Source organism: Brienomyrus brachyistius, chromosome 2, assembly GCF_023856365.1.
Source record: "Brienomyrus brachyistius isolate T26 chromosome 2, BBRACH_0.4, whole genome shotgun sequence".
Lineage (NCBI taxonomy): Eukaryota > Metazoa > Chordata > Actinopteri > Osteoglossiformes > Mormyridae > Brienomyrus > Brienomyrus brachyistius.
In genome coordinates this window covers 12,139,132-12,163,685 of record NC_064534.1, presented here as the reverse complement: position 1 = coordinate 12,163,685, position 24,554 = coordinate 12,139,132, and the positions used below count along the sequence as shown (strand labels likewise).

The 24,554-nt window shown below is 40.3% G+C and overlaps 1 protein-coding gene across 7 annotated transcripts in view; it reads right to left on the bottom strand.

The window, feature by feature from the left end:
* Nucleotides 1-24,554, bottom strand: part of trpm3 (transient receptor potential cation channel, subfamily M, member 3) — a 132,463-nt gene that overhangs the window by 94,113 nt on the left and 13,796 nt on the right. For 3 of the 7 annotated variants that reach the window (XM_048991742.1, XM_048991751.1, XM_048991771.1), the window contains exon 1: nt 13,741-13,961. The exons of the other annotated variants lie outside the window; for them this stretch is intronic. In XM_048991742.1, coding sequence (XP_048847699.1) covers nt 13,741-13,830 — 90 coding nt within the window. In that variant the 5' untranslated portion in view covers nt 13,831-13,961. Of the gene's footprint in view, nt 1-13,740; nt 13,962-24,554 lie in introns of those variants that run through there. 7 annotated transcript variants of the gene reach the window in all.

Here is a 24,554-nt window from a genome sequence, read left to right as displayed (position 1 = left end):
ATTGGCTTTGTCTCTGGTCTCCTCAGGTTCTGCTGCCTGTGGGGAAACTGGACCATCAGCTCTCTGACACATAATCACACTACACCCTTCTAATGAATAAAACAGCCATGCTATTTGCTTTGGGTTTAGGACAGAAATGACAAACTTCAAGTATCAGGAAAAAAAAACAAGTGAAGCCAACTTCCTTCTCACGGCCTAAGGTACGTTACACTCTGATGCGTGCAAAGATCTTTGGCACTATCTGCTTCGCTTTTCTGCCAAAGACACTAAGAGATTGGCCATAACAAGATACGGGCTGAAAATAACATCTCAGCAAGGAATGGCTGGTGGCCCTTTACAATTCTGTGAGCTGGGATAATTCCTGCTATTACGCCACAGCACCTAGGAAAGGCTCCGATTAATGAGGAACTATTTTTACTCCAACTGTTTCTCAAGATTTACATGAACATTTACCAAAGCCTTCTCACAGATTAACAGCAGTCTTTTTGGATTACTTTTCATTTTTAACAAAGGCATTACAAGACAATCTAAAGGCCTACAAAACATTCCAACAACCAGCTATGGGTTTGGGAGAATCCATTAACAATTTACACTGATGAGTCAAAGCATTTTGATCACTCCCACGTAAAGCAAAAAAATTTCATTTTGTCTGTGGGTGTCAAGGTCTGAGTTACTGTATATTAGAGGTAAGCTAACATTCATACTGGTAGTTGCCATGTTGAAAGCTGAAAAAACAGGCACGGGTGAAGACCTGAGTGACTTCGATAAGGACCAAATCGTTGTGGCCTGACGGCCGGGTCAAAGACCATCTCTCGGAATGGCACGGCTTGCGGGGTGCTCACAATCAGCCGTGGTGAGTACATACTCAGACAAGTTCAAGGAGGGAAAAACAATGATCAGCCAACAGGGCGTTGGGTGGCCAAGACTCGTGGACGAAGGTTATCTTGTCTTTTTGTGTCTGTATGTGTCATACAAAAAGGCTCAGACCTCTTACTACATTTTTTTCCACCCGGTTTCTGCAGCAGATGAAAGCTCAACCTCCCCCCTGTGTTAGTTTCCACTTTTTTACTGTGATCTCATCTTAATGTGCGTAGTGGTTTTAATGCCCCCTTTGCACTTTTTCCAAAATAAATATAGGTGTAAGGAAGGAGTAGCATGGCCAGGAAAGACTACAAAAACAAGAAAAAATGATTTGACCCTGCAAATAATTGTTTGACAGCTGGCTAGTATAAATTTGTCAGTGAAATAACAAAAAGAACAGCACTGTACATAACATTTGACCGTATAAAACATAGCTGCTGAATAAATGCATATTTTAACATGAAGACCTGAACAGGAGAAAGTGCAGTAGGATAGCAAGACTGACAGGAGTTGACATCAACTTGATGACACCAAGTAATAATACATGAATAGCATGAACCCTCATGCTATACAAGGACAGTAGATACTGTTTTCAACAGCATTTATATGTACTCTGAAACTCTGAAAGTGGCATTTTAATGGATCAGTTTATTAAAAAAATAATCCCTGCCTTTATATTAACAAATCTTCAGCAGGAGCTGGAGTCAGACCACAATAGCTTCATTTCAGGATATATGACATATGAGGCTGTGATTTTTAGTGTACAGCCCAATCTGCCCCAGTATGAGACATTATTGTTATGCACTTGAGTTTGGGACCCAGAAAGATTTATGTCCTTCAATATCCATTAATGTAAAAGGGCCCTAACCTACTCTTCTGGCAGAGAAAGGTCAATCTAGTCCAATTTCTCAACATTCGTCACCCTCAGAGACCATTTCATACAACTTAACATAACTTACGGACAGCTACTTGAACACTGCCTGATAGGATGGTGTCGTGAATTTCAAGAACACATCTCATGTTTAAAGTAATTCACAGTAGTATAAGTGCAATTAGCAAAGTGTGTTTATCATTTCAAAGAGAAATTACTGTTATTTTTCATTTGATACATTTTGGCCAAAAGTGTACAATAAAAACTGTTGTAGCTGCTTTTAAAATCAATTATTTTGATATATTGTGCAGTATCCAGACAGACTTTGACCTGAGATTTCATAAATTTGTTTGGTGGTTGTAGAGTTCCAGTAATATACACAAGGCTACCAGTGGTGGTTCTACACCATATCAAACGGGGAGGCGGCAGTTATTCTGCTTAGGGGGGCAGATATTTTTGACTTTATTGTCCTCCCAGTTTTACATACACTCTATTGCCAGCATTAGAAAGCAAAAGACAATTTTGAAAACCGATAAGCTATTTATGCAATGCTTTGCAGTCACATTTTACAGTTTTTACAAATATGCAACTCACTGTCATTTCCTGTTTAGACTGTCTTGCTTCCTCAAGCTTGATTATTTTTTTCTGACGTTAACTTCGCTTTTCACCAACTGAAGCGACTCCACCACCCAGGGCACCGGCATTAAGAGTCCATCAAGAAAATGTGCTTACGTCTGCGTTTCGCCTGTTCCCAGCACACAGAATTTTACCCCACGTATATAAATGCAAATAATAAAAGTAATATTAATAATAATAATAACAAATTTATTTCAGACCCAAGTAGCATACAGATGTAGGGGAGGGGTACAGGAGGGGCCATGCATGTTGTCACGGGGGCACTGGCCCCCCTAGAACCGCCCCTGAAGGCAATTATTCAGGGGCCCTTCCTTGTTGTTCTTTTAAACCTGAGCGATACTCTATAAAAACAAACATTTAAGAAGCTCTTGACAAACAGCCATCTAATAAAAATAGCTGTCTGATAAGAAATATCAGGTTGTTCACTGCTATCAACTGTCGAGGAATGGAGAGCTCTCCCTCTCTTTATGGTGGTAGCCAGAGGAAAAATAAATGCAGTTCCTTGTTGCAAATGTAATATAGATCACACCCAATAAGCTGTGAGTTGCAACTATATCAAAAACAAGTGCCTTAAGCCACACCAGAAGAGACCAATTACAGTAATAAAAAAACATGCTTTTAACACATACACTCTCTCCCTTCAGAGCTTAGTACTAACATGGCGGAACAGATGGTTAGTACTGTCGCCTCACACCTCTGGAACCAGTGTTCAAGTCCACTGTTTCCCCCAGGTTTACAGCTTTATGGGGGGGGGGGGGGGGGGGCAGAAGGACACCCACAGGATTCATGGTGTTCATGTGTTTCTTTTAATGACGGCAGACAAAAAAATACAGATATTTTCGATTCAGGTGGTTTATGCGACATATTTTCCGACACGCGCTCTCTGTCTGCTGGTGGGAGTGTGCTCACACGTGTCTGTGCGTGTGAATCGGGGCGGAGCTCCGCCATGCGCAATACAGAGAGCAGAGGAGAATTGTAAACGTGCGACCGTGTAAAGACAAAAATGACAAGCTGTTGTGTAAATAAGATAAATAACACAAGGTATTTAGTTTGTTTAATAAAAGGACAATGTATAGACCTGTTCTATAGGAAAGATAACCTTAAATGGCTTCTGTTGTGATCTGGCGCTATATAGAAAATTAAATTAAATTAACTTGACCTTCAAGGGAGGGCGGGAGGTGCCGCTGGGGGGGAGGTCCCCCTTTAATATAATGGTAGGGGAAACACTGAAGTCTCTGCCCAGGTTCCATGTGTGTGGAGTTTGCATGTTCTCCCTGGGTCATCGGTGGGTTTCCACCCACAGTCCTAAAACAGGCTACGGTAAACTGGAATTATTAAATTGCCCATAGATGTGAGTGCAAGGCGAGTTGGTGGCCCATCTTGGATTATTCCCGGCCTTATGCTTCTGGGACAGGCTCCAAATCCCCTTAACCTGAAACAGGCCAGTGGGTTCAGAGAATGATTGGATGGATACTACATGATGTTCTTTTGTTGTATTAAGCGTTTGCAATCTGAGCATCATGAATATGTATAAGCTGCTGCTCTACAGAGCAGGGCATGCATGTTCATTACACCATCTCCACCTCATGTCCTGCCCTTTGCCCCCTAACATGATGTGTCTTCATCCTCACCAGGCAGTCATGCATGGTTGTTTCAGTTGGCACAAGGCTGACGACATTTTTTCACCGAGAAGCGGCTTGGGACGTCGGAAATCATACTTAAAGCTCTTTCTTCTGAGCACTACAGTATTTCATTTCGAGTGAAGCAGAGCAGCGTAAATTGCCCTTAGGAGACCCTAAGGCTTGTGCACATTGCAGGTCCTAAGGTACTGGGGCATTAACACCATCCAATAGGCTTCAGAGCTGCACCCTTTATGAATCATTCCCCGTCAGCCTTGATTGCTTAGGAAGCTGGGAGCAAGACAATCAAAGGTTACGGTGAGGAAAGTGCGGTAGCAATGGTAGCAATATTACAGGAGAGGTGTAAACTGTGAAGTACAACAGCTCGGAACAGCATGTCAGGCAACATTGTTTCACATCAGTGAAGCATGGAAGATACTGATTACCTCCATTCTTACGCTGTTTTCAAATGAAATAAGAACTTCAAGTCAAGTCATAATTACCTCAAGCTAATAATCATATTTATATATTGTGACCATTATACAGCATAACTGTTATCTATATTATTGTAACCACTGATGCCATACAAATTACACTGAACAAAAATATAAACGCAACACTTTTGTTTTTGCTCCCATTTTTCATGAGATGGACTTAAAGATCTACAATTCATTCCAGATACACAATATTACCATTTCTCTCAAACATTTCTCACAAATCAGTCTAAATGTGTGATAGTGAGCACTTCTGCTTTGCTGAGATAATCCATCCCACCTCACAGGTGTGCCACATCAAGATGCTGATCTGACATCATGGGTAGTGCACAGGTGTACCTTATACTGCCCACAATAAAAGGCCACCCTGGAATGTGCAGTTTTGTCTCACAGCAAAATGCCACAGATGCCACAAGCATTGAGGGAGCGTGCAATTGGCATGCTGACAGCAGGAATGTCAACCAGATCTGTTGCTCGTGCATTGAATGTTCATTTCTCAACCATAAGCCGTCTCCAAAGGCGTTTCAGAGAATATGGCAGTACATCCAACCGGCCTCACAACCGCAGACCACGTGTAACCACACCAGCCCAGGACCTCCACATCCAGCAGGTTCACCTCCAAGATCGTCTGAGACCAGCCACTCAGACAGATAATGCACGGCCCCATGTTGCAAGGATCTGTACACAGTTCTTGGAAGCTGAAAATGTCCCAGTTCTTGCATGGCCAGCATACTCACCGGACATGTCACCCGTTGAGCATGTTTGGGATGTGCTTGACCGGCGTATACGACAGCGTGTACCAGTTCCCACTAATATCCAACAACTTCGCACAGCCATTGAAGAGGAGTGGACCAACATTCCACAGGCCACAATTGACAACCTGATAAACTCTATGCGAAGAAGATGTGTTGCATTGCATGAGGCAAATGGTGGTCACACCAGATACTGACCGGTTCTGAGTCCCCAGACCCCCAATAAAGCAAAAAACTGCACATTCCAGGGTGGCCTTTTATTGTGGGCAGTATAAGGTACACCTGTGCACTACCCATGATGTCAGATCAGCATCTTGATGTGGCACACCTGTGAGGTGGGATGGATTATCTCAGCAAAGCAGAAGTGCTCACTATCACACATTTAGACTGATTTGTGAGAAATGTTTGAGAGGAATGGTAATATTGTGTATCTGGAATGAATTGTAGATCTTTAAGTCCATCTCATGAAAAATGGGAGCAAAAACAAAAGTGTTGCGTTTATATTTTTGTTCAGTATAGATATACAAATTATTTTCATAAATACAGAAAAACTCATTACCAATACTAGTCCCAAAATGATACAATATAATTTGTATCTATAAGTTATATAACATCTAAATAAACTCGCTCTTGCTTTGTTTGACTGATGTTCTGTAGATCTTGCTGTAATATTTCTTATACTTGAACCTGGACATTTACTGCAAGTACAGCGCCGCTGCCTGACTGACTCTATAGCAGCATGCATGTTTGTAAAGAAAAAGCATCTGATAAATGAAGAAATTTTTTTTCGTAATTATTATTATCATTAAACCAGCATGATTTGTTCCTAGAGTCACTGAATTTGAATGAGATTATCTTAAGATTGATTTAAAGCACAACACTACGTACAGTTCTGCCTCATGCAGTGGATTTATACAGATCATTCTTATCACCCATCAATCAAAACCGAAACTGTTAGCAAAGACCCCATGGATTGCTGGGAACTCTCGTCAGCGCATGTGAAAATGCATCCATCGCATTTACCGGCCATCATGTATGACAGCGGGGTCTGTAAAGCCCCATCACAGCGCTGTCAGAACTGCGCCTCTCCCAGGAAACAAATTACACTCTTAGATGGTTTCTGTCCATCATACCTGCACTCCGTCCCGCTACTCGGAATTGACCCTCCAAATTGGACAGTAAAATACGAAAAAAAACTTCTTTTTTTTTAATCAACAGCTGCCACTGTTGTTCTTATCGGGACTTCACATCAGAGCTACAATAGAGAAATATATGGGTCTGGGTGACAGGGTATTCCACAAAGAAAACCTCCAAACAAAAAAATGTATATTTATTCATACAGCTTTTTAGATTTAGTCATGATGGGGGATTCCACGTAGGTATGCTATGCTTGTTTAGCTACAATAAGGCCTGCTAGGAATAACTCTTAATCAGAGCCTTACCAGCAGTGGTCCTTTTTGGAAGATCACGTTAGAGTTTTACACACGCTGGACTGCAAGCCACTGTGAGAGGGATAATTTAAACAATCGAGTAAAAAGTTCAAATAAAACTATTAGTTATCAGCATTGCTAATAATCTAATGGCTTTGCTGGTATATATGCTGGTAATACTGAACTTTACACACAAGAGAAAAATATCCATTTCAATTATCATGTTTCTATCAAACCAAAAACACAGTAAACAATCATAAAATGACAGGAGAATTACTCAGCATATTGTAGCCAGTGAACCAAAAAACGTTCAGTATTTAAATGCTGCAAAATAATGGGAAGTGTCATGAATGAACTTTTTATCTGAGGCTGTAAAATATTTAGGTCAGATTTTTCAGGCTTCATGCAAGGTAGAAAATGTTTGTAAACAGCATGACTTTCGAGCAGTAAGTGTCAAGGGATCCTTTGATTACAGAGAAAATAAAAAAAAACTAATAAAAATGATGTTTTATGGTACCAATACATGATACCAATCAGTTAGACACTCCAGAGTACATTAAAGCACTAATAAGGGATTTGTTATTTTTTTTAAATAAACCATGGCACAACGTGTAAACCATCTGCAAATGAAAAGGTTCATAAACCAAAAGAGTCATGCAAAGATGCCTAAAGGACAGCCACTCTTAGTTACTGCAAGCAAACAAATAAAATCACTGGACAAAAGCCAGGTGCTGCTTTGATGTCATTTATAAACAATTACAGCCTAATTAGAACTGTCTCGAAAATAATTGCTATGCTCAGCGGCGGCTGCAATCATTCAGGCAAATTTAGGCAAAACCTTGCTCTTGTGGTCTATATTTCAGGGAAAACTTGAAATATTTTAAAATGCAATGTACTGTTTAACATTATACACTATATAACAACCACAATTCCATAACAAACACAAAACATTATGGTACGGCATTACATGGAATGATACGTGTTAAATTATTATAATGACATTTAGTACATACAGAGCATTGCATTGTGGGCTCTTTAACAGTTTAATATGAGGGTTGGAGTCATGGCTCACTCACGACTTAACCCAGCTGTGGAAACCGTCACAAAGTATCACACGCAACCTCCATCAATAACACATTCAATAGATGCTAGGTTGGGCAAATATGCAGCGGGACAATTGCATTGACTGTGGAGCAAAGGGGTGTTATTGTCTGTTGAAGAAAATGTATTGTCCACTCTGTTCATCATTGCAGGCAATGGGGACACGAGAAGCTGTTACCCAACTTTCATTTCGGCTACAGCTTAACAATGATTTAGGATTTTCCATCCTTATGGGCTATTCGGTTTACAGTTTTCTCTAACAAGAGGGGAAAGTTTTCAATATATGGCATGACAGCAATGACAGATAAGGCAATTACCTAAACTGTACCCCCTGGGGATTCACCCCCACAGTTTAATTACCCCCGGCAGGAATCCCCATCAATTCTTTAGTCACACCAAGAGTTCGTTAAAGGCTGAGTTTATCACAGGAACCAAAGTCTGCCCAGATGTTTTAACATTTAGCCTCCCGCATGTCAAATTCATTATTCATCATCACACCTGCATTACAATCCACCACATTCCTTTATGCGCATGGACCTATCGCAAGCTGCCTTGGACTCTTTACGGGACCTTTGACCTATTAGATTCATATGGGCACCCTAGTATGAGCACTGATTGGTCCACAGTAATTGTTGGTATCTACAGAACGTCACTGTCACCTTGGATGAAACAGCATGGGGATGTGAATTTGGCATCGTGAAGGGGCCTCCACAGGTGTGTTTATACAGCGGTGCACACTGGTAAAGGCAGTGAGCGGGTTTCAACTTCTCAGTGGGGTTCTTGCTGAGGTGATGCCATGCAATTTTAAACTAACAGAAATTTGTAAAACCTGATTAAATGATCAAAGTACAACATTTAAATGACCAAATATGGGAAACTATTACAAGACAATGACAGTACTGACTACTGAGTCTCTCTACAGTAGAACTCATAGAGAAGGACTGTATTATTGAAATGACAGTACTGACTACTGAGTCTCTCTACAGCAGAACTCATTGAGAAGGACTGTATTATTGAAATGACAGTACTGACTACTGAGTCTCTCTACAGCAGAACTCATTGAGAAGGACAGTATTATTGAAATGACAGTACTGACTACTGAGTCTCTCTACAGTTGAACTCATTGAGAAGGACAGTATTATTGAAATGACAGTACTGACTACTGAGTCTCTCTACAGTAGAACTCATTGAGAAGGACAGTATTATTGAAATGACAGTACTGACTACTGAGTCTCTCTACAGTAGAACTCATTGAGAAGGACTGTTTTATTGAAATGACAGTACTGACTACTGAGTCTCTCTACAGTAGAACTCATTGAGAAGGACTGTATTATTGAAATGACAGTACTGACTACTGAGTCTCTCTACAGTAGAACTCATTGAGAAATACTGTATTATTGAAATGACCGTACTGACTACTGAGTCTCTCTACAGTAGAACTCATTGAGAAAGACAGTATTATTGAAATGACAGTACTGACTACTGAGTCTCTCTACAGTAGAACTCATTCAGAAGGACTGTATTATTGAAATGACAGTACTGACTACTGAGTCTCTCTACAGTAGAACTCATTCAGAAGGACTGTATTATTGAAATGACAGTACTGACTACTGAGTCTCTCTACAGTAGAATTCATTGAGAAGGACAGTATTATTGTAATTAACTCCTCCCTGCCATACTGCCCAGGGTTTGAGCTCCATGTTTCTAGGGTTACACACCAGCATCACCATATCCCGATACTGTATCAGTTGATATAGACACTGTATGGGTGGGTGGGTGGATGGTTGGATGTGTTCAGCATTATACAGAATTTTTACTGTTGTGGACATTTGATACTGTAAGGACTTTTCAAAGGGTCAGAGTAATACAATATCAGGTCCGTCCAGGGAACATGGAAAATAATTTTGCAGAGAATGAAGACAATCTGCAGTGACTTAACTGTCCAAAAAAAAACTGAGAATGAGGGCGATACTGCCTGTCACAATGATGCATGACAGATGAGGGTTTTTAACAGTTTCTATTTTTCCTAAGACCCTAGGAATAAAATAAGCTTTAACATGTAAGTGCGGTAATATTTTTTATGTTTTGTACCTGTAATGTAATAAATTCCTATGCCTTATGAACATAGTCATGCTGAATCATCCATCTTCTTTGTGGGTCGTACCACAAAAACCACAATCTACACTCTGCCCTGGTCACCACTCATGTGATTAAATCTCCTCAGGAAGTCCTGCTGTCTTTTTCAATAAAGGACACGAACAATGCAGCGCAATGCTAGTCAATATAACCATTTTGGGGCCAGACGTCTCATTACTCAAGGGCTGTGGGTGTTGGGTGATAAAGGTGCGCAAGTTAGCAGTGATCTGTGATTAAAGTGTGTGCTTTCTTAGGCCTTTTAACATTAGAATCAGGGGAAAAAGAACCTATTTACCTGAACTTTGTAAAGCCTGGGGATCTTTTTTCCCTGCAAGTCTGTTTTGATGTTCTGGTTAAATCTCAGTTGGATGTGACACAAAGAGAACTACAAAACCTTGCGGTCTTCAGATGTTATGCTGGATGACCTACACAAAAAGGCAATGCTGTACTTCAAACAGCGATGGATGGCTCGCTAAAAATATTCAGTATATATTGAAATTCCTAAAACGACGTGTTTGACAGAGCACTCCAAACATGGTATCTAACAATGCTGCAAAATAAAACGTAAGCACGCTCCCAATTTACAATGGTCAGCTGACACTTTCATCCAAAGCAAATTCCCTTCCTCACCTTTCCACATGCCGGCAGAAATTCAGCTTAATCAACTTCAAGGAAAAATATATTAAAGTCATTAAAACACATGCACAGTATTTATGTGCTTTTCTCTGAATGAAGTGCTCTCATTGAAATTTGAATCTCAGTTGCGTCCAGTTCCTCATAATCTAACTGTAAAACACTTAAAAAAAATACATCTGACAATTCTAATCTGAATACTGAATATCCACGAGGAGATAAAAACTGAATAATAAAATTCAAGAAAGTTCACTAACTAAAGCCTTTTCACTTCTATTATGACGATGATATCAAAGTTAAAAGGTACTTCTCTGCTTGACTAACAACATTTTTTTAATTTCATCATTTATATTTTACGAGTGTATAGTGGCAAGGTACAGTAGTTAGACATAAGTCATTTCCTTAATATTGATCTATTGTCAACACAAATCAGTTCAAACTGTGCAAATGTTTAAAGGAAAAAAGCACATTTATCATTTATTACACCTGCAAAAACTGTAGTACTAGGTACCCTTCACACAGAACACAGAGAGTAGCTTGATCAATTAAAACACCTTACAATGTAACTGCATTAAAAATTCAATAACAATTCAATGCTTTTCTGTCAAAAACATCCACTACGCTTCATCAGGTCAATACTGCAACACTGGTAGCATGTATTGATCCAGACTTCAAAGCTGTACATGTAAAAAATGCTGATATGTTAAGAGTCAGATTTTACCTATAACATCATTATTAAGGAATGAGGTTTACTTTATTCTTCAGTTTGGTTTTACTTCTCTATTCAATTGTGCTGTTTTGTTTAATTTCACTCTAATTCATTTAGGCTGAAATGTGTCTAGTTTCCTTTGATTACCGTTCTACTTTCAGACCTGACAGGAATGTTTTTACATTTGTATTGTTCCTCCCTTTTATCAACCTGCACTCCTCTAAATATGCAAAACCTTCTACCACGGTAATTGTTCATAAATGCTACACTCCCTGTGAATGGAAACTAACAATCAAAATGGTTTTGCTTCTCACTTTAGTAGTACTTTTGTTTCGTTGTATTTTACAGTATTTTACGCTTTGGTCCTGTGTTTCATGAATGCTTTAGGGGGGGGGGGGTTTAATAAGTCGTAATTTTTCCACCCACTACCATTTATTCACGTTTCATTTTCATCAACAGTAATAACCTAGTTGTGCATAATCCACAGTGTGAGTTCTGTTGTGAAAAAAAAAATTCTGTTTGTTGGCATCAATGTGACTCTAGGGCCAACATGGCTTTTAAAGTAGCTTGTTTGAATTAAGAACATGCATTGGTGCATCAGTGTCATCCACCTACTGCTGGACAAGCTTATAAGCCATTGCTACAAAAGAATCCAAGTAAAGAACAGCACCCACGTCCCCTGCATTGGCAGTTTAATTGATACAGTGTAGCTCTAGCTATCCCTAAGAATACTCATGGTCTCACTGACCCAAAAGCCACTGCTGTTTCCAGTGCCCTTCATTAAAGTGTGAGGCAGTCAGCTGCAGTAGAGAATTTGTGGGTAGCGAGTCAACGACCCACAGACGCAGTACAGCGATGAACCTCTGCAGAAGGTACCCTGGAGCTATATTTTGGTGTGTGTGTGGGTTTGTATGTCCCCAAATGTCCCCATAATGTTGTAAAACCTGTTACTTTTTAGCTCATGGGGACATTTTTTTCCTGTTCCCACAATATAAGCCTCAATTTAAAAAAAAAATCTTTGAATGCAATGAAAAAACTAAAGTAGCCAAAAGCCTAGCATGTTTGTTTATAGCTGGGTAGAGGTTTGGGTTATCGTAGTTAGGAATTTTTGCCCACAGAGGTGAAATGAGAGTCCCCAGAATGACAAATATATGAACTGTATATGTGTGTGTCGTTAAAATGTTTCCTTAATGGTATGATCTAGCTCTAAATTATAATTGGTCAGGGTTGGAAGTTAGTTTGGATAATATTCTAGTGTCTCAGATTGTACTATCAGGTAAGCGTGGCTGAATCCCAGCAATGCAGCACAGATTCAGAAGCATGCTTGGGAGAGATGAGACTCCTCTCTGAGTCTGGGTAACGGAAAAGAAAAAGGGACTGAGTCGCAGTCACAGCCTTTTTCAGTCTGATTATCATGGAAGATTAGCCGGATCTGCTACAAGCACAAAAAACGTGAAGAGGAACTGGCTCAGTGCTGCAGGCCACAGGCGAGATGCCAACCTGGGTAAAATCCATCAGTAACAAAGAAGAGGGCTCACGTTGCCTGGTAATCAGTTCCGCCTTTGCTTTAAAATATTGACAAATACACAAAGTTATCGTCTCACTGCCATGGGGAGGGAAAAAAACGGCACATTAGCTACAACACACCGGGTTATGAGGCGTAAACAATGTCCCGTATGATTTCATGCATATCTGCCCCAGTACAGATGCTGGTAGCAAGCATGCGACTGAGATGCTGCCGTCCCAGCGGAGATTCCTCCACGCTCTCCGAGCTGCAGCTGCTGCCTGAGGTTCTTCTCCTTTTATCCTCCAGAACCTCTCCAGGAATCTCTCCAGTGCAGGAGCGGGCAGGAGCTCTGCCCATGCAGTGAAAAGAAGCCCTCGCACACGATTTAAATGCTAGGTTTGACATAAAATTAAGGCTGTCACCTTCCCTCCGAGAGGGCGAGCTCATGCCAGTCGGGGGTTAAGTGGATCTTACAACTGATACGAGTGTTTATTCACCGAGGATTTTTAATCTCTGGCGCGTGTGGAAACTGATGCCGAAAAGGTTATTCACCAAATACTGCCAGTGAGGTAATTAAAAAGGTATTACACGGTCATTAGCACAGGTACTTTGCTATTATTAGCAGCAGTTTGTTGCAAAAACACCCTTCAAGTGTATGCATGCCACTAACAAAATATCACTCATGCACATTTCTCAGGTATAGCAGAAAAAAATCATATCCAAAGCAGCAACGTGTCAAGAGCCACAGGAGAAGTCCAGGTTATCCTACAACCCACAAGTACATTTTTAAGATGCGTCTCTCCAAAAGACTAAAAGTCCTCCCCAGAAGACATGAAGACATGCCACAAGACGATGACGGACTACGAGCCAGGAGCAGGGAGTAAGTGATGGGAAGAATAATGTCTGTCTAGGTGTTACTACTGTGGGTGGGTTGAGGTGAGTGCCCTCCTTAGCCCCCCCCCCCCCCATATTAAGGGTTTGCATCCCGTACCTTAAGCAGACGGACGGAGGGCAGGAAGGCAGCATGGCAGAGTTTCCGGATGGTCCAGTTTAGGGGACGCGGGGCATCCAGTTGATTCATGTCCCCTCAGTTTTCCCCCCCAGCGAGACAATCCCACTTCCACACAAGCGCTAATGGGGGTGACGGAAATCTCTCCAGTTGGAATCCGATCGGGGCTCGAATCATGACCGCCCGCCACCCAACCCCCCAAAACTAACCTGACCTTAACCCCCCACCCCCCCCACCCCGCTGCCCTGTGATCCCTCTCCTCCTCTCCTGTGCCCCCCCCCCCAGCACTTCCCTTCAGATGGCCAGTCCAACTAGTTGAATGGGGTCCGGTGCTCGGCGCAGAGTGAGCCCGCGTTGGGAAAGCATCCAAATCCACTTGCAGCGGCAAGGCGGCCCCACTCGGAGCGGACGGAGCGGAGCTCATGCATACCAAACAAATGCAGGCTGACTGAGAGCAAAGGAGTAGCAGGGGAGGGCTCCGCTGTCTCGAAGACGAGCAAGAGAGCGAGCGGGCGAGCAAGGGAGAGGGAGAGAGAGAGAAAGAGAGAGAGAGAATGGGAGCGATGAAGAGCAAGGGAAAGACCAGCTCACTGCAGCGGCGCGTAGAAAGGGGCTTTTACACACCCCAGGCTGTAGGTCTCTAGGTCACGGCTGATGAAGTGGCCAGGTGCTGCTCATTACACCCCGTCTGTCTTTTTAATTTTAATATTTTTTCCCTCGTGTTTAAAAAAGACATATTTTAAAATTCAATTATATGTGTATCAGGGAAAATTCAGTGTGTGTGTGTGTCTGTGTGTATGTGTGTCTAGTGGTAGTGATGCAGCCCATATTGATCCTCTCTAATCAGTGTATCTAATTCCAGCGAATTTTTCGTGACTGATCACTCAATTCACAACTGTCATTCTTCTCACCGTTTTTGAGAAATTCTTACCGAACTTCATGTCAAGAAATTCTTTGATTTCAATTGTACAGACTGAAATACATAAATTTGCACATATATAACCGATCGGACATGTGGTGAAAACTGCAGCATCAGGAATTACAAGTGGTGGGCGCATTTGGAAATAAATAATAGATATATTACTAAATAATTTTTCAGTCGAGATTTGACGGGGTGAATAAATATGACAACAAAATTTTACTTCTAGTCGAGCTTTTGGAATGTTCAGGACGATACAATTTTCCCAATTAAACTTTCCAACAACAAATTAAATTACAAAAAAAAAAAAAAACGGACATCAAATGAATGGTTTTCTGGGTACAATTAAGCTTTGTAGCAAAAATGATCCTGATATCCGCACAAATCTCATCGACCATAGTAATAACGTGTCAGATACAAAGGCTTCTGATGTTATATAACACGTCGTGTGAATGTATGCAACCATGGCAACCTCTGCATACTGTATATTGCCACTGCACTCTGATCTCACGTGCCAGTAGAAGAAAATCTTAATTTCAGGCTTAAACACAGACTTGCAACTCTATACCTCAAGATCTGTACCTTCATTCATACTGAATGCAGAGGCATACGCACACTGCACACATACTGTACATTATGAATAATTTATTTCTTATTGTTGCCTCTTGACAGACACATGCCTGTAACTACCTGCAATCACCCGGATGGTTTTACATATGGATCATTTACATGTAGATTGCAATGCCGGGGACATGAAAAGGAAACCATGCCTCTTGTCCATTAACAAAATGCATGACATAAAGCCTGCACTGAGAAAAGAGCTGTGGGATTTATTTATTTCAGATGCCTGAAAGTGTGGAATACTAGAAACAGAAAACGGCGTGTGAAAACCCCCCCTCCTGAAAGCTGACGTTATGGACACCTCTGCGAGAGGCCTCTTCCCCCCCCCCCCCCAACATGACTTAACCTGCCAGTGTGATGCTTCCACCAACTGTCTGGTTGCAGAGACGGAAATGGGATAACCTTCCCCCTTCCAGCTGGGCACTCATACTGAAAGGCAAAGCGCCAATTTGAAAACAGTAAAGAGGCAGGCTGCATGGTGGCTGGGAACGCCGGCTGATTACGCAGGACCCCAAACAGCAACATTTTCCAAAGATTCTAATTTTCCCCGCAGGACATTTTTACAGAAACAGGACACCTTCTGCTCTCTTTTTTTATTTAATGGGAAAATACATTTCCAGATATTACGGACCTTTATGAGACTTCGGTTAGTGGCGATAAAATTATATATTTTGGATAACTAACGGTACCATTATATGACACATTCACTGAACAACTCTTACTGTAAAAATAAACCTTTATGATATGTGACTTATTTTCAAATTTACAAGATTAAAATTTAATACAAAAATTAATAAGAAACAGTATATGTGTTACATCAAGCAGCACGGAAGTACACGTGATGATAAACCCCTGAACAAACCATGTAAAGATTCATTGACTGGGGGGCTCAGTTTGCTTTGAAACTGGCTTTGTAATAGAGAGGGGTAAGGTGCACACACTGATTACCGCGCATTGCCACACCCACCACGCGACAAACCACCTCAGGGATGAAAACCTGAGTGCAGTTGTGCAGCCGGCGGTACCTCAGCACCACACTAGTCCGAGCAAAACAGTGTAAGTTTTCTCTGGTGTCTGGAGTGCCGATCCTGCCACCAACCCCCAAACTTCCCGGTAAGTTGAAGGACCTCCTTATTTAGCTGGATGTACATTAACGTCATACCCAGGACACAACAATTACAGATTAAGGGCCTTGCTCAAGGGCTCAAAGGAGTAGGAACACACCTGGCATTCATGGGATTCAAACCAGCAACCTTCTGATTGCTGGTAGAGATCCCGAACCTCAGAGTCACCACTGAGTGTTACCCATAACACCCATAACAAGCTTATGTTGAGAACAAAATAAATTCCGTAAAGGTCTGAAATATTCAAACTGCAAACAGCAGTGCAGAACACAGACAAATGCATTTGTTTTGTTCATAATATATTATTTTGCTCTTAAAAACATTTCCTCAGAAAGGTGAAATTACACTGCACTGTTTGTAAGTACGATGACACCAGGAACAGAAAGGACAGGCAGAAGTGCCATGCTGAGGTTTTTGCTGATGATGATGTGAAGCAGGGCCAAAAACATAATATTTCCTCATGCTTCAGATGTTAATGGAAACCCAAACCTTTGTGGTATAGGTTTATAAGGATAGGAAATGGAAGAAGGACAGCTATGAATGGGTAAACATCTTTATTTGTGTGTCAGGGAGCGACTGATGGAAAAATGGCCTGGAGAAATCCATGATATGCTGATGTCATACAGAAAATGAAGACGCCTGATATATCATTCACAGAAACTACAACTGGGGGCAGTGTGGGTGAAAAGTACCCTTTAGGTAAACTGGCTTCAAGATATGACAAGCCATACTCCAATTTAACTTGTTTTCCCACTCCACTGATGACATCTCTGGGAATACCGCATGACACGGAAAAGAGCAGCAGGAATAACACGGGAAGAGGCTTAAGCTTGGAATTACTAAGAAGTTAGAAAAGGGAGAAGTAGTTATATTAACCTTCAAATTTTCCAAGCATTATGATGGTCTCTAAAGAATTGAGTCATCTGAAAATATGCCAGTACAAGACTGTAATTTTGTTACATTTGAGCTTCAATGATTTTTTTTTTTACCCTGATTTTAATCCAATTGTGTTTCCCTTGAAGTCCACAGTGTTCTAAAAAGTCTTCACCGGCACTGAATTTGAAAGGTGTCAGGGCTCTTCCTGTCCTGCTTCTTCATTGTCTAGCCTTCAGGTCCAAAATGAGTCACAAGAAATGTCATACTCTGAACAATTCTGATCTTACGTCTTAGACTCATGACAGTGCTTTTGAAGATCCTTCATGCAGCTCTGCCAAGTGCCGGAACACGACGTATTTCTCGACTACTGGGTGCTTCATTGCTGAAGACTGTCCAGGGAGGCAAGAACTACTATAGCTTGTATGTTTTCACCAATAAGATCATTTTCGTCACTTCTAGCTGTAATCCCATCTTTTCACTCTGTTCTTTAAATTTCCTTATAAGTGTCTTCAAATCTTTCATTTACCGCGATGTCAAAGTTATCGATCTTCTCTTTGACCATTTTTGAGTCCAGAGTTATCTTGGCGTAAATTACGGTCAATCACAGATTGAGAACAACATCACTCTTCAGACAGTGGCTTTAAGGGACGGCCACAATGCCACAATGCATCTCAAAAGGATTTCGTTTCAAGCGAGAAACACATTTTACACTCATGGAGCATCAGACTTTCGCAATCGGCCATCATCAGGCATAAAGGGAGAGTCTGAGAAATCTTATGTTCAGGGAGCATTAACCCAAAGCCATGCAGTCTTACGAAAAGTTCCCAATGCCAGAGTGCCTCACATATCTACATTCTTACTCTGAGCTCACCCACACACACAGACCCAAACAGGAACATACGGGATACAATCAATATTAACAAGTAATATCAAATATATACTGTACAGGGAAGAGTTTGGAGACAGGCATCATGCCAACATCTATATTCTACACATCATGTGTCAAATGTAAAATATGCTCATTTTACTAATAATGTTTGAAAACAAATACTCTGCCCCTATTCTCCGCCTGTGAGTCCAGGTGTATTTTAGTCCATCTTTAATTGTAAACAGTACGACACAGTTTTCAGTGGCTTATTCTATCAAAAAAATAAACAGAAACATGATATATTTTTTGGTACCTCCAGATTTCTTTGTTCTGGTTTAGAACAGATTGTCAGATACCAAATGGGAAAATAATTTGATATTGATTAACACAGCATGGACAGTTACCGCCTTCTTCTACATGTCAGATGTCAGATTGAGGGTCTTCACCTCTTGGTACAAAGTCCTTCTGCTGCCCTGAAATGTTTTTGCGGGTTTTCAGTGGTCGAAATTTTAAAGTGTGAAAAGGAGAGTGGGCTCGTGCTACGACCTGAATCTGCACTATGACTCAGCAGGTGACACCGTGATGTAAAAATGGTTGATGATAGTTTTCAGCTGATGTGAAGAATTTGAAGATGACTATGCAACTCACAAAAAAAAGAAAGAGGTTTTCGACGATGCAACAAGCTAAGAAAAAAAAACCCCCAAAAAACCCCCCACCTCTGGATGTACCGCCTACAAACCGACAGTGTGCATGTTTGAGGGTATGTGCTCAACCAATCACCCAGGCTGAAAGATGTCCTCCCACTAAGCAGGAAAGGCAGTGGGAGGGGGATCTCACGCTGTCAATTCGTGACAGCCACTGGCGCTCGTTTAGGTGCAGCAACAAACGAAGGGTGACTGGAGACCCTTGAGATGCAGTAGCGCTAAAGCGGAGCCTCTATTTGCCAAACAGAATCCCTGGATGGATGCAAATCAACACACGGTGTTTACATTCCACTGTAGTAAGTAATTCACCATGTAAACCTGGGGCTGCCTTGTCTTAGATATCAAGCTTTTAAGCAAATCTAAATATTTCAAATCGGGGATATATTTCATTTTCAAGGACAGAGCAACTAAACTATGGTTAATGATAAAGAATTATGTCTATGGGAGTAGAAATATGAGGTCACAATTATGGTGAGATATGACTCTATCCATAATACAGTCTATACACTGAAATCTGTTTTAGAAATAGCGGAGGTTATTTTTCCCGTTGCTCCACATTGACCATATATTTTGGTAGCCTAAGGGATGATTTTTGGTTGTCCATAAGGATGTAGAATGGGTATGTGGGTCTGTGTGATCCTTGAACGTATGTACAAACATTTATATCTCTTTGATGTCAAGAGAATCCACCTTAGTCTGGTTATAACGATGCCCGTCTCCTAACAGCCTGTCTCACTGCCTGCATGATGTACACACTGCTGCACTCTCTCCGCACCCAGCCCCCACCCCATCGCTAATAACCTCTTTATTCCCTGAAACTCCTGAACTGGTTCTAGCTATTTTAATTATCAAAACTACAATATATTTTAAGACTGATATTAATAACCTCAGGGTTCGTGATATTCACTGGCAGCCCAATAGTTACAAGCAGGTATTACTGGAGCCTGGTTCTGTGTTTTTGCAAAGCTGCGAGGTGTTTGCCACAGTTATCCCGACACTAGATGGCACTCCTTTAATGCAAGTCTTTCACTACAGCTTATTAAGTTAGTCACTGTTATCTGCCTTTTCTATGAAAACCACTAGGGGGCTCCCACACACCTCCCAACACTCAATCTTCTTCAGAAATCAATTATAAATTGCATCTATCTTATGGTCATGCAGAGGACATCCCACACCTGACCAATGCTGAGAGAACGTAAGAAAATAAAATAAAAGCAAACAGCGTTTGAGCATGAAGGAACAAGACAAGGCCAGTGACTCTATAAAATTGCTTTAACAAGTATGTTTTGCCAAGTAACAAAATCAATTTACAACCGGGCATGTTATTTTTTGGTTGAAGTTTGTCTAATACACAAGAGATTATAAATGATGTTTATTAATGTGCAAATAACTCTGCTAAAAAACATGCACAGACCTGAAATAAATGTTATGCCAAAATTTTGCATTTTACCACAAGTTTCAATGACAGACAAAATGAAAGTTTCTATTAATCCAGCAGTTTATTATTAAAATTAAAACTGCTTCTTAGACAATGCTGTGAAGAAATATAGTTGTCTGCATGTATTCGATCAAACAGAAAAAGGACACAATTTAATACTGCGTAATAAAAAAGGTGAACAGCACAGTGAAGAACAGTAGTTTCAAAAAGCAATGTGACACCGAGGAAGGGGGAATTATATGAAAACTTAATTGCAGAGCTTGAAAATATTCATGAAAAAATGAAAGAGTTCATTTTGTTTTCAGATGATTGTAAAGAATGTTGGACGGAATATTTAACAAATCACCTGAAATCTTAGTCATTTGGGTAGACCATTAATACTAAGAATACAGGGGTCTGAACTATTTGTAGTTGCAGCCTGTACAATGGTTACTATGGCAATATTAACAATCCTACATGTGGGAGCACATTAAAACCTGGAGCTCGTTATAACTGCCATATTGGCATAGCAATGCAACCCCCCCTAATGTGAGCTGATTCCAGAACTGAAATCCTGTTGTTTCAAAAATAATCTGTTTAAATTTGGAGTAAATTACCACTGGTTTAAAATCCTTTGGTGAAATTGGAGATAAGGAAATATGGATTTCATATATATATACACCCACATCGGAAATGAATTTTGACTTGAGTGGATTGCGTGGATTGTGTGAGGTTACTTCTGCAGTTTGCCACCTGAGACCCAAAGCACATCTTAAGCCTCAGGTGGCTGCTCTAACCAGGAGACCTGCTGACCCTCCTCCAAGCCTCCTTCATCATCTACCATCTGCTTTACAGCTTCCATGCTCTCGTTGTCTCTCAGGGCTTGGACACATCTAGATGAGCTGTGAAGAAACATTTGTTTTTTGTTTTTACTCTCGGGGGGTGGGGGGCTGGTCTTGCAGAAGGGGATTCTGGGCTCTCAGCATGACAGCCCATCTGCAATCTGCTGCCGTAAACTTCCCCTAAGCTGATTTGCCGTCCCCAGAGGTGCTGGGTGAGAATGCCAAGACAGAGTCACAAAGCCTTCGATGAAATTAGGCTCACGCTGGTCTTTCATCTATCAGTCAGGCGTCTTCCGCTAGCCGGAGAGATATCATCTGGAGCGATAAACCCTGCAGTCCTGTCGGGACTCCCATCCATAAGTCCATAGGAAAACAATATCAACAGAAATAACTGGAGATGTGTCACGTATGGCGGTCAGGGGTCATGGCCTTTGTTCGTTTCTCTGAATATTAATGTAACTATTGTAACTGCCGTGGTTAAACACTGAAATCAAAGTATTACACCAGGTTCCATTTAATGTAGCTGCACATTTCAATTGGTTTCTTTCTGTCATTTAATTGTATAAAAACAGTTATTAAGTGCAATCAATATGAACTCCTGGTAACTATCTAGACAGCTTTCCAGTGCCAGGTTGTATATCAACAGTACCTTTATGAAATCTGAATCAAGTATCAAATATAATGAATGCTGCATAACATTTTAAGACATTGGTATTAATGTTAATTAGAAAGTAACTAATAACAAGGGATATTGCTAAATAATGACCAAAAGGAGTGATACTAATCAAGGCAAAATAAACAATAAATAGTTTAACTGCACAGCAATCAATTGCATGCTAACACCAATGAAGGATTCTGGTTTTCAAAAATGCACTAGCATTAAATCAAAATATGCATTGATAAGCATTTTATTTTCCACACTACCGGAGTCTTTTGTTCAAGCTTTTTTTTATGATGAAAGATGTCATGGTGAATGGGCGAGATCGTCCTCTGTCCTATTTTTGATGTGTCCTTTCCCATTGTATATTCTGAATGGGGTATTTTTGTTAGGAGCCGACTGAAGTTATCTTTTGCTGGAGTCGGTCTCTATTCTCTAGGGATTTAATCTCATCTGGAGTTGTCCATGCCAAAACCATTCAAGGGAAGTCACTGGACTTCGGACACCGGTAACTTGGCATGAGCCACCGGTCACCATAGCAACAGGGCAGCTAAAAGTCTTTCTGGAACATTTCAACTTTACACTTCATTCCTTCAATTTGCATTTAATTACTGAATTTCTGCGAGGTCAATAAAAATACCTCATTTTATGAAATTACTTAAATGTCTTTGCATTTTGATTAGTGTCAAAAAACAATGCAACTGAAAGGGTACTTTGAGGAAGGGATAATTATGTGTAACCTTGAAACTGAATAGTGCCGATGATAGACTTGCTAATAGGGAAGCAGTTGCATATCCCTATTAGGTTCAATCAAGTCAATGCTACACAAAACCCCACCCACAGGTATTAAATACAGAGCTATGAGGAAAAAATGCTAATCTTGGGTAAGCTAGATGTAGTACAGATATGTGGTGTTAATGAAATGAAGCAGAATTGTGTAACCTACACTGACTCACTCACTAGTTATGGAGAGAAGTCATGTGATTATATTTACAAAAGTACAACAAACTACAGGACAATATCAGTTGGCTGGAATTCTGGGAAAATTGGTCTGCACAAAACACTGGAATTGAAGTGTAATGCTAACTGTATCTGACCTGTCCTTCAAGTAAGACAAATATTTACAAAAAACCTTAAACCTTAAAAAATCTTTAAATATCATTGAAAAATAGTAACAGAACGAGAGCCACAATTTGTGCTAAAACAATTATATTCAGACATTAAACCCAACCACCACAGGAAACTTACAGTAGTACCACAAAGTGTCCAAATAACAAATCATATCTATCCATTCATCTATATTCCATAACTGCAAAACACAATCATTTTACATCTTATCACAATAGCAATCTAATAATCCGCATTATTACAACTATTCAAGCATTCATATTGTCTTGTTTTCCATATGGGAAATTTGGCATCACAATAAATTTAAGTACATTTTGCTGCACTCTTAATATCTTTAAAATTCCTTATTTATGCCTTAACCTTTCATTTTAATACCTGTATACTGTACAAATTAAGAGAAAACCGTTTACAAGAAAATGTACAATGAAAGAAATGCAAATATGTGAATGTGCATTTTGACAAGCCACTGGACCATTCAGCCCACAAGCATCAGTTTATTTATGTTCTACTTAATATTCATCTAGGAATGTTACACAAAACTAAACAAGAAGGGGAATATAAATGCTATTCACAAAATAGTGCATACACCAAATTGCAAACATATGAAAGATCTATGATGGTAAAACAGCTAAATAACCAAATATTGAACTTGATTAAAAACATTCAGTGTTTTATGTCTCTTTATCCTACTTGGAGAAACTTGCTTTCCATCCAGCTTATAGGTTAAGGGAGTATTTGAATGAAATAAGGAAAGTTTACAGTGAAAAGCGTATACTGTACATGGCTTGGGTCTAATTCTGAAAACAAAAAACTAAATGGTGGCACAACCTGCTTTACCCAAGAATCAGACCACTTGTCTATCTATCTATGTCTATATCTATGTGCTGACAAAGTACAATGTGCCCTACTAGCAATGCAATTCTACACAAATACAAACAGACAAATCTATGCCCATTTGCTTTCAAAAAGTACAGTAAGAGTCATATAATTTTAGACCTACATCTTCTTCCAACACATCCACATTTGGTTCTTGAATAATGTATTGAGATCTCAATCATTAATTATTCTCTGCTGTCAAGTGAGGAAAACATGGTGTGGCACAAGTAAATCTGTTTAACGCTCACACTTCCACAACCATACAGCAGATGAATAATTATTGGGATGCTGGGATTTTTGAACAATACCTTTCATCTGCTTGATACTGTTGCTGGAGTTCTTTGAAAGCACCTCGTGTGCTTACTGATCACAGCATAATATTCGCAAAAACAAGATCTTCAAACCAAACCATCATTAAAACCGGGAACTAGCATGGCTGACTTTATACAGCATAATCATTCCTGGTCAAGTACAACACACTAATGTCAAAAACATTTATTCCATGATACAAATAATGTTTTACTTAAGCTTAAATATTAAAGGCTTTACTGATCTAAGATCCAAACGGTGCAGGATCAGACCAGAATTAAACTAGGCCGATTGTTCAACCTGGGTAATCTATTATGGAAATTAGGAATAATAAAGTAGCAAAAATGGCTGATACACAAAATGCTTCCCATTAGATAAGACATTTAGTAACATTAATATTTCATTGAGGCACCAAACATCTTGAGAACTCATACCTTGGAGCAGCTTAATCCCT